The sequence below is a fragment of the Pinus tabuliformis genome, chromosome 2_2 (genome assembly GCF_031772625.1).
Source record: "Pinus tabuliformis cultivar Carrire ecotype Pingquan chromosome 2_2, CPIR1, whole genome shotgun sequence".
Taxonomy (NCBI): Eukaryota; Viridiplantae; Streptophyta; class Pinopsida; order Pinales; family Pinaceae; genus Pinus; species Pinus tabuliformis.
Genome location: NC_142300.1, coordinates 376,580,644 through 376,591,738, shown reverse-complemented (window position 1 = coordinate 376,591,738; position 11,095 = coordinate 376,580,644). Strand labels below are relative to the sequence as shown.

At 35.6% G+C, this 11,095-nt stretch overlaps 1 protein-coding gene across 1 annotated transcript; it reads right to left on the bottom strand.

Annotated features, from left to right (window-relative positions):
• Positions 1 to 8,159: 8,159 nt before the first annotated feature.
• LOC149192808 (uncharacterized) lies at positions 8,160 to 10,318 on the bottom strand. Its single transcript, XM_089407123.1, has 3 exons — positions 10,070 to 10,318; positions 8,720 to 8,995; positions 8,160 to 8,405 (listed from the first exon to the last, which is right to left on the bottom strand). The coding sequence occupies exons 1-3, from the start codon at positions 10,316 to 10,318 to the stop codon at positions 8,160 to 8,162; spliced, it is 771 nt and encodes a 256-aa protein (XP_089263249.1).
• Between the last annotated feature and the right edge of the window lie 777 nt (positions 10,319 to 11,095).

Genomic DNA, 11,095 nt, shown 5'->3' with positions numbered 1-11,095 from the left:
GCCTAGAATGTGAAAGAAAATCTATCAATTCGTGTTATCTCGAGTGGTTGGGTGGTTGGGAGGAAGGAATGAGATCCTCCCCAAATAGGTTCAAATCCCACAACTTACAATATGGTGTTAAAAGAAAAATTGTGGTAAATCTCCATTATTAAGAATTTTGTTACTTGAATTAAAAAAAAAAAATTGAATCATATATTAATTCTTAATAATAATAATAATAATAATAATAATAATAATAATAATAATAATAATAATAATGTAGTTATAATTTAGTTAACTTTTATTTCCTTTTTTAATCTTCGCAACATGAGATGTGTATTATGAAATATGTTTTGATGTTGATCATGAACCAACTATCTAATTTATATGGTTATGTTAGTATTATTTTCATTTATCATAAAATTCAATTGTTTTACAATGAATGTGTACACCTTAGTTAATTGTTGAAAAAACTAAAAATTACATTACTCTTAGATATTTAGGTTAATCTATAAATATAGTGTCAACTTAAATGATTCTAAATCTATCACCAAAATGTACACGGGAGGATTCCGCTTCTATATTACATCTAGTTAGTGGGCATTCTAATTTGTAGTTCAAGGTGAGAAACCTTGAGTCTCCATGGCCATATACATTTACATTAACCAATCCATTACTTCTTCTTTGAAATTAGTGGCTTGATGTGATGGTTTGGAGAGATGTTATGATAAATTATAAACTATAAGATCTGATTTCTACAAGAGTATGTCCCAACCCATCATTTTAATACTTCATAGAAAGAAATCCCTTAATTTGTCCATTTGATGGAGTATATGACATTAAATGTTGTAAAACATTGTGTGTTAAAAATTTCTATCCAAGTTTCCATTCTCAATCCCAAAACATAGCAGTTCATTGCTTGAAGGAGATTGTTGGTCGTTTTGGTGATATTATGAGTAAATGGGCACTGTTTGGACTGATTTTACCCATCCTAGAGAATATTCTTTCATTTCTTGAGTCATTTAGCCTCAAGTTTGTGTCGTACATCCTCCCTCTATGATGCAGCAGCATCGCACCGGATTTTTGTTTTCCAAAAAAGAAAAAAATCTCACGCAAATATCTTGTTAGTTATTTCACTTAGGTATACCTTGTTGGAAAACTACACAAAAATGTTATTTTCTATTTATTTACGTGTCCCATTTTCTAGGAAAACTATTTTGATTATTAATGGAAAGCTTCTAGAAAATCATAATTGTTGCTTTTAGGGAGGTAATTATTAGCCAACATCTGCTTGTTCCGTTTTGAAGATTATTCATGTGCTTGTGCGTGTGTGTTTTTTTCTATGTGTGTGTGTCCAAAAGGCCTTAGGCATGTGAGAGAGAGGAAAAGAAGAATATAAGGCTTTGTTCTCTATTGGTATCCTCGGCAATGTTCCTTCGTATAACATGTTGTTCTGATTTCCATTATAAATGAGATGCTTGCATATAAATTTTCTTAGATAGTGAATCCATGTAATCGTGCTATTGAATGTGTCGACTTCTATGTATTGGATTGAAGAACCGATTAGATCCACTTAGGCATTAATCCTCGAAACCCATTATATATTGGTGAGAAATCACTCTCATTCATTTTATATAATTTAATTGAAAAAGGAATGGGGGTCCATTGGAATACCTTGCTTAAAAAAAAATTAAAAAGAGTCATGGAATTATGTCTTGAATATGTGTATCTGGTACAAAGAATTGAGTGTTGAGCAAGGATCTAAACCCCAATAACCTATGAAATCTAACCCCTGACTTGTTGTATTTAATTGGAATTTGTGTATTAGTCAAATAACTTCTAATTATATAAAAAATATTATTGAGTAAGGGCACTCCATGCAATATGAGAAAAAGTGGTTTCCTCATCACAAGATAAGTGGAATAGAAAAAGAATTGGAGTCTTATTACATTTTCTCTAAAGGAGAAAACCACAAATGGAGGGAAAAAGGCTACTAGGGACACTTCAACAAAGTGGTATCAAAGTTGTAAAATCCATGTAAAACCTGAAAAGAAAAGAAAAAAGGAGGACCAACAATTATTGTAAGCATGCCACCAAAACAAGAAGGTCAAGGAAGAAGGGGGATAACTTACAAGTTTCGGTTGAAGTTGAGGCACGTCTAAGAAAGGATGGAATCAATGGAGGAATCTCAAAGAAGGGAGCAGAATCTGGGAGATGTTAGTGAAAGTTAAGATATTAGCTTTGAAGAGGAAATAAAGGGACTGATAGGAAAAGGCTCGACAGAGGAGAATCTAATTAAAATGGTTTATGAAGGTAGGATCCAAACCAAAGATGGAAGTTCCTATGTGTGGTTCTAACCTGAGCATAGATGACTTGCTCAATAGGATCTATGCACAAATATTTCAACTACTAGGATGTGGAGGGTGACCTACAGGTCAAATATGCATTGACTAGGCTAAAGGACATGAAAAACTATGGTGGGATGAAGTGCAGGAAAATTGAAGAAGAAAAAGGAAGGCAAATATTAAAAGTTGGGACAAAATGGTGGATAAATTTAAGGGAAAGATCATGCCTAAGGATTACGAGCTAAATTTATTCACGATGATATAGAATTTGAGGCATAAGTGCATGATGATGAAAGAATACACAAAGGAATTTTACACGTTAAATGTTAGAGTGGGTTACATAGAAAAATATGTAGAAAAGGTAGCTCAATACATAAATGGCCCTAGATATGAAATAAAGGATGAAATTGTCCTCTTCCCCTTGAATAGTATGGAGGATTATTATCAAGAAGCACTAAGAGCATAGGAGAAATTGGCTAGAAAACAAAGTGAGAACAGTATAGGAAGAATTATAGCAAGAGGGAAACGATATCCCAGTAGGGGAATATTCAAGACTCCAAGAAAGGAAACTAGGAACAGTTAATCTCTTAGAGGAGGAGAAAGAAGGGGGATAATATCTTTTTCCATGAGGTAGAGGCATAGAAGGGGAAGTTAGGTGCTACTTATGTGGTTGAAAAATACATTTGTCATGGAATTTCCCTGAGAATCAACAAACCAACCATAGAGGAGAACATGCTACTGAAGCGAAGGATGAGATAACTAAAAAAAAGGTAAAAATAGGAGACTCGTTAGTTGGGTGAATCCCTAAAGAAAAAATGGTTTTAGTTAAAGGAGGGAAAGAGAAGAAATAACCAGCACAATGAAGAACATTTTTAGAAGAGTCTACAAGTCTAGGGGAAAATGTTCAAAATTAATTATTGATAATGGCAACACAAATAATTTGGCATCTATGGAAATGGTTGAAAAATTAGGGTTATAGAGGATGACACAACCCACTCCCTATCGGGTGACATGGTTACAAAAGGGACATTGGATCCTCATCAATGAACAAATAAAGATAGAATTGTAGATCAAAAGTTACAAGGATGAGGTTTTATGTGACATCATGCAGATGCATATTTTCCATGTCTTGTTAGGAACTTATAATAATTATGTTCATAGGTGCTTCTATTTTTTAACATGGATTCTAGAAATTTAATTCAATTATTAATAATTATTATGGGAATGCTAGGGATTTATCCTTTACTAAATATTCTACAATATTCATAAATTTATCTTCACAATAGTTATGTTTTTTAATTAAATTTATGAATTGAAAAAATATCATCTAAACAAGTGTCATATGAAATGAGTTATATATTTTTTTGCCATGTAGTATTGGTAGCCCATGATATTGGCCCAGCTACTATAAAAAAATCTGTAAACCTTTACCAACTATTTAATTTATACTAGAACACTAATTTTTACATAACTTTAACAATTAGTTAAAAAATAGATAATACCCAACTTAATGTCATATGAAGCTATATTTTTTTCTCGTACATTATTTTTTACACCAAAAAAACTAAAGATAATAAACATAACTTTAATGAACTCAAATTAAATAACAAGTGAAATCATGATTAAAAAAGTCATCGTCATCATCATCATTATCAATAATAGATATTATTAATATGACAAATAATAATTGCACCAAGAAGCACTCGCAAACCCAGTATGGTAGAGTTGTTGTAATGTAATGTCATTTTTAACCTAGAGGGCTTCATTGGGGGAGAAATATCATACCACATGCATTCATATTCAGGGATATATATTAAGGAAAACATGACATGTATATTTTGAGATACACAAGGGATAAGGGGTTCTTATATTGAGACATATAAAAAATGGAGCTCCAAGTTAATGAAAAAAATAAAGGAGTATAAAAAATGTTAATGAAAAAAATGGATACTTACAATATCTAGTAAAATTAGGGGTTTTTAAAATGGGGAATGTGTATTGAGTTCACATTGGTAGGGGGTTAAATAATGTGATTTTCCAATATGTAGTCAAATTAATGGGTATTGTTTAGTATGTCATGAACGTATGTGATATATTATTGATTCATCGAGGGAAGCCCTCTGTGTGTTTAATATTTTGACTAGACAAAATTAAGTAAAAAGAAAAATTAAAATTAAAGTTAGTATTTATATTTATAATTATAGTTATAATTAATTACAATTAATTATTAAACTGGTGTAGATTCATGTTAATTCTAAATATACCAAGTGTCAAAAGAGATTAAATCCCCTTTCACTGCAAAATATATTTGCATCTCAAGCGACTCGTAATAATTTAATTTATGTTTTAACTAATATATATCTATGTAATTTGACCATAATTTTTTAAATATATAACAAAATTTACATATATTTATATTATTAGCAATAGGATAAAACTTTTTATAATAAATGGAAAAAAAATATTTTAATCATATTCAAATTATAAATATTGTTTTATAATACATGCGGAAATCATATTTTTCATAATCATATTCAAACTACAAATATTGAAATTATAATTTTATTTATTTATTGTTTTAAAGAAATATATATGGTTGGAGTTGAATGCTCATTATTCATTTTCAACATGTAGTTTTATTGGTTTTGTTTTAGAGTAAAAAATATTTAAACTTCATCTGTTAGTGATTTTTTTTATAAGTTTTTTTAAAAATTATTATATTAAAATTAATTTTATAATTTTTGTTTTTTTATTGGTTGAAATTATTGATTAGAATATTTTTATATAGTTTAATATGAAATTTTGACACATAAAAATTAATTATTATATATATATATATATATATATATATATATATATATATATATATATATATCCACTTACACTTACTTACATACACTTTTATATATATATATATATACTTACACTTATATATATACTTACACTTACTTACTTTCATGGTACACTAATAGTATTGAAGCTATTGTGTTATGAAAATACCATGATAAAAGAAGCTCACGCTGTCACGTACCCATAAGTAAACTACAGTAATACAAATTTATTTTATATTGAATCCTTTCACATATAATACTACCTTTACTTAACATGTTAAAATATATCTATTTAACCTGCATCCGGAATCATAACCTAAGTTATGTAATAATCATAATGTATATATTTCATGTCAATGCGTATGCGTTAGCATATTATATGTATAAGTCAACTGTTGATTATCCGCACATATGATTCACGGTATAAAAGGTAAGGTTTACTCTATGCAATTACATGATTTGATGTTACGGAACCACAGTTGGCAAGGCATTCATTGAATTATTTATGGCAACTGCGCTTTTCATATTCCGAGAAATCTAATGGATGAGTTGGCAAGTCCGGCTCTGGCATCGATCCACTTGGTGGCGTTGATGATGTCCATCTGGCTAGATCAACGGTTAGTTGACATGCGGCCATGTGCTTGTACTGTTGCCTTGGACTTGTTGCCTCCGCGCCAAAACCTATCCCGAGGTCACCGCTTATCGAACGATGCAGATGTGCTCACCGCAGATCCACGGCTCCAGTTGAGCCATGAGGCGGTCATTGAGCTAGGCTATTTGTATGTTGGATTTTGTAACGCGGCTTTAGACTTTCCATTTCATTACACAGCGTTGCAGCTGCAGCTCTGCAACCATCCAACGCTGTTCCACATCCTCTGTCTTCCGAGGTTCACCGGTATGTAGCCATGGCTTCCAGGTTCTGCACACTTCGTCGTTAATGGCATTGGTTCCTCCAGGTCTTGTTTCCACAGGTGATGAACCATACCTTCCGATGTTTGTTTTACAGTTTGCATTAAGGTTCTGCCAGGGTTTATGTTAACATTTATTCATGGTGGTATGCAGATGGTCACCGACCTCGCCTCTGGAGCAAGGGGTTTCCTCTTTACGCCGGCTACCCAGCACCGGGTAAGGGTTTGAACACTCGCCTTATTCTTATGTGGGTTTTTTAAGATTTAGCTAAAACATTATTCCCTTGGCAGGATTACCGGATTGATACAATTTCCTCTCTGTTCAAGCTCGGAATCTCTTTTGCTAATGAGGTAGAAAGTCTCGGTTGATATATGTACATTCTTAGATGTCGTTGGTTATTCTATTTCATGATATTAGACTGGTTCTTCTGAACCCAGCTGTAATCCTAATTTTTAACTCTGTTTTCAAACCTTAAGACATTCCTGCTCAGGTTGACTGTGATAAATGTGTGTTATTCAAGCGCACAGTTATGTATAGACTCGGTCTATTATATATGGAGATATATTTTGGTCTTTACCGGTTCAATATAAATGAATAGCTTTGTGCCTGGTTAAATAGTTGTGCGTATTTCCCATCGAGGCACTGTGTATTGCTTTCTTAATGTTTATAAATGTGTCTTTTAGTTTATGGACGCCGGCTTGATGCCTCGACCAGCCTAGCGTAGGCTACGGCTCGGCCTGAGGGGTTTCACCAAGCGGTATTTCGATGTGAAGAACCGCCGGGGTCATGGACTTACAGTCACAGTTTTCCCTTGTCTCGGCGTTCCTGTTTATACTCTTGTTTTGTTTCGTTAAATGAAATAATGTGCTTTCCATAACATGCAATACAATTGTTATTTGAATGCGTATTTATATATATAAGATATCTTCAGGAATGTAATTCCTCTGCAATCTCTGTAATGTTTATGGTCAGGTTGTTCATAATAAGGTTCTGTGGTAATGGTTCTTGGCTTATTGCAATGTATATAACGATGATTTCATTGCTCTGTTATCTCGCTTGAACGCGAACCTCTAGATTTATTTTCTGTGTATACAGTGTATTATCAGGGTTTTACCCCATTTGAAGTTACAGAGAACGGCTGTATGCTTTATTGCTTTTGCTAAATAGTCATATAAATATATGTATCTTTATTCCAGCTTCTCGCTTATACTTGTTCACATTTTCTTCGTTCCTGTTTCATATACACAGGGTTTCGTTCCGAGTAGGTTATCTACACTATAATCACAAACCCTTATAGAGTATAGGCTAGGGTTTTAGTAGAGTACTGTAAACGCAGACTCTATTAACATTTCTCATGTAGATTCTTAGGTTCTTTCTTCAAATTTCTGTTCAAGTCCGTAATGCACTTGACTCTGTTGTTTTTTATAATTTACACAGTAACATATACATATTTTCTAAGGCTGGATTTGTTGTCTATAATGCACACAGAGTATCATGTCTGTTTTCTTGATACTGTCTCATAATAGAAGCAGTTAATACTTAACTTATTTCACTTTTCTCTATACAGAACAGAAAGTAAACATTTAACCTTTAAACAGTTGCACAAGCAAGAAGCCATACCTGCTTCTGTGCCAAACCTGTTGTAATGCTTGTCAATCCTCCCGTCCGTAGGAAGAGTCCTTCTGAAATCTTCCACCCCCAAGCACTTGCAGGTCCTACTCGACCGCAATCACACTGGTCTCGCCAGTAATGCTATCTGATCCTATCCAGACGTAGCGTGCACAGGAAATTCCTTCCTCTTATGCCATCTGATCCTAACCAGACATAGCATGAATATTTTTCTTTTTTTTTCTTTCTGCCATCTGATCCTAACCAGACTTGGCATTCTTCCCCTTTTCCTCTGGGGTCTCAACTACCTCAAGGTAGTTAGGGTTCCAATGTAACTGATTCCTCAGTTACTACCCATAATTAGTCACAACTCAGTTCAAATAATAATCACACAGTTATCTTTTATTAACATAAATTCATAACAGGATTATAAATGTAATTTTCAAATAAAGTCTTTTACTCAAAATTACTTTCACAATTACTAATGTTACTTTTCACAAGGGGCGTTACATCTCCCCTCCTGAAAGTCTACATCGTCCCGATGTTGCTGGTCATCTAAAAACAATCTGGGATAAGTATCCCTCATCAGTTGTTCATCTTCCCAGGTGGCCTCTTCAGGCCCAAAGTGCTGCCAGCGCACTTTGACCTGGCTGATGACCTTTTTCCGTAGCTCGACCCTTCTCCGATCTAATATGCTCACTGGCTCTACCAGAAATTCTCCTTCCGGTTCCACCTGAAATACATAACAATCAGGTCAGCTGCTTAATAGTATTCTAATTCAATTTATACTAATTAACAGTCTTCCCCTACCTGAATGTCCTGCCAACTTATTATATGCCTAGGGTCATACACATATCTTTTTAAGACTGATACATGGAAGACATTATGGACCCGAATATGGCTAGGTAGGGCAAGCTGGTAGGCTACAGGCCCTACTCGTGCCAGAATTTGGAATGGTCCACAAAATCGCGGTGCCAATTTGGCACAGGCATTCCATTGAAGGGTGCTTTTCCTAGCACGAATTCTGATGTACACATGTTCACCCACTTCATATTCTTTAAATGTTCTCTTCCGATCTGCAAAATTTTTCTGCCTGTCTTGTGCCATCTTTAGATTGGCTCGCACTTTCTTCACCATGACCTCCATCTCTTCCAACATCTCAGGACCTAGTAAGAATTTGTCCTCCGGTCCTCCCCAACTGGAGGGTGTGCGACACTTTCGGCCGTAGAGGACTTCGAATGGGCTCATCTTCAAGGATGAGTGATAGCCATTATTATAGGCGAACTCCACTAGATGCAGATACTCCTCCCAGCGCGTAGGTTGCTGCATCACATAAGTTCTTAGCATGTCCTCCAACACTTGATTCACTCGCTCAGTCTGTCCGTCAGTTTGCGGATGATAGGCGGTGCTGAAGTTCAATTGTGTTCCCAGTCCTTCAAATAAGGTCCTCCAAAAAGCTGAGGTGAACTTAACATCACGATCAGATATTATTACTTTCGGCAGCCCATGAAGCTTAAATATGTTTTGCATAAAAATGTTTGCGATTTGGGCTGCACGATAGGTGGATTGAACCGGTATAAAGTGAGCTGACTTGCTGAGTTTATCCACTACTACCATTATTGAATCATTATTCTTTTTGGATTTCGGCAAACCAGTAATAAAGTCCATGGTTATGGTCTCCCATTTCCATTCCGGTATGGGTATTGGCTGTAGCAGTCCCGCAGGATGCTGATGTTCAGCTTTCACCTGCTGACACTCCAAACAGCGCGCCAGGTATTCTACAATATCTTTCTTCATGCCTGGCCAGTAATACTCCTTCCTTAGTGAGGTGATTAATTTCTGGTAACCAGGATGCCCTGCATAAGGACTTCTATGATTTTCATCCAGAATCTTTTCCTTAATACTGCTCTGATTGGGTATGTAAATCTTTTTCTGAAAACACAACATGCTGGCTGTATTCAAGGTATAACCTTGCTGTATAGAACGGGCATCTGAATTTTGCACCAAATGCTTCTTTTGCAAATAAATCTGATCTTGCGCTGCAGCTTCCTCAATCTCTTGGTCAAGAGTGGACCATCCTTGACTGATACCAATCTCATAAATGCAATGCACTTTTCGACTTAGTGCATCGGCTACTTTGTTCTCCTTTCCCTTTAAGTGCTTAATTTCGAAATCGAAATTTCCCAGAAAGTCCACCCATCTTGCTTGTCTTGCGTTTAAAGTGGGTTGACTAAAGTAACTAGTCAAACTGTGGTGATCCATCATTAGTAGAAACTTTCTCCCTACTAAATAATGGCGCCACATCTTCAAGGCATGGATCACAGCGGTTAATTCCAGATCATAGGCAGAATATTTTTGCTCATGTTCTTTCAACTTTCTGGATTCATAGGCAATCACTTTGCCTTCCTGCATCAGTACTCCACCCACGCCCTCCTTACTGGCATCTGTACAGACTACATATTCCTTTTCAGGATCTGCCACACACAGCACAGGTGCTGTGGTGAGTAAATGCTTGAGCTGTTCGAAGCTCCGCTGACAATCTGCTGTCCACTTAAACGCTTTTCCTTTCTTTTGCAAGGAGGTAATGGGGAAAGCAACTCTAGAAAAGCCTTCTACAAACCGCCGGTAATATCCAGCCAGCCCCATGAAGGATCGAATATCTGCTACATCCTTGGGTGTAGGCCAATCCATTATAGTTTTAATCTTTTCGGGGTCTACAGCTATACCTTCCTTTGTAATAATGTGACCCAAATACTGGATCTGTTCTTTATAGAAGTCACATTTGCTGAATTTTCCATATAACTGATGCTCCCGTAAAGTCTGCAACACTATCCTTAGATGTTCCTCATGCTCTTTCCTATTCCGGGAGTAGATAAGTATATCATCAATAAAGATCAATACAAATTTGTCTAAGTATTGATGAAATACACTATTCATTAAACACATGAATGTTGCAGGCGCATTAGTTAACCCAAAAGGCAGTACCACAAACTCGTAATGTCCATAACGAGTACGAAAAGCGGTCTTGGCTATATCTTCATCTTTTATTCTAATTTGGTGGTATCCTGATCTCAAATCGATCTTTGAGAAGATGGTCGCCCCCTTCACCTGATCAAACAGCTCGTCAATGCGGGGTAGTGGATATTTATTTTTGACTGTTAGTTTATTCAGCTGTCTATAGTCTATGCACATTCGTAGAGTCCCATCCTTCTTCCTCACAAACAACATAGGAGCTCCCCAAGGAGAGACACTGGGGCGGATGTACTTCTTTTCTAGCAGCTCTTGCAGCTGCATTTTTAACTCAGTTAACTCTGGCACACTCATCCGATAGGGTGCTCGGGACACTGGGGCTGCTCCGGGTATCAGCTCGATGGTGAAGTCCAAATCCCTTCTGGGTGGCAGCCCTGGAATCTCTTCAGGAAA

Excerpts from the sequence above, each read along its gene's own strand:
- LOC149192808 (XM_089407123.1), bottom strand. The coding sequence starts at position 10,318 with ATGGGGCTGGCTGGATATTACCGGCGGTTTGTAGAAGGCTTTTCTAGA. Across the intron at positions 8,996-10,069 it reads TACTGATGCAGGAAGGCAAA|CAACCTACGCGCTGGGAGGA; the intron begins GTGATTGCCTAT and ends TATGTGATGCAG. Across the intron at positions 8,406-8,719 it reads GAACATTTAAAGAATATGAA|GTGGAACCGGAAGGAGAATT; the intron begins GTGGGTGAACAT and ends TATGTATTTCAG.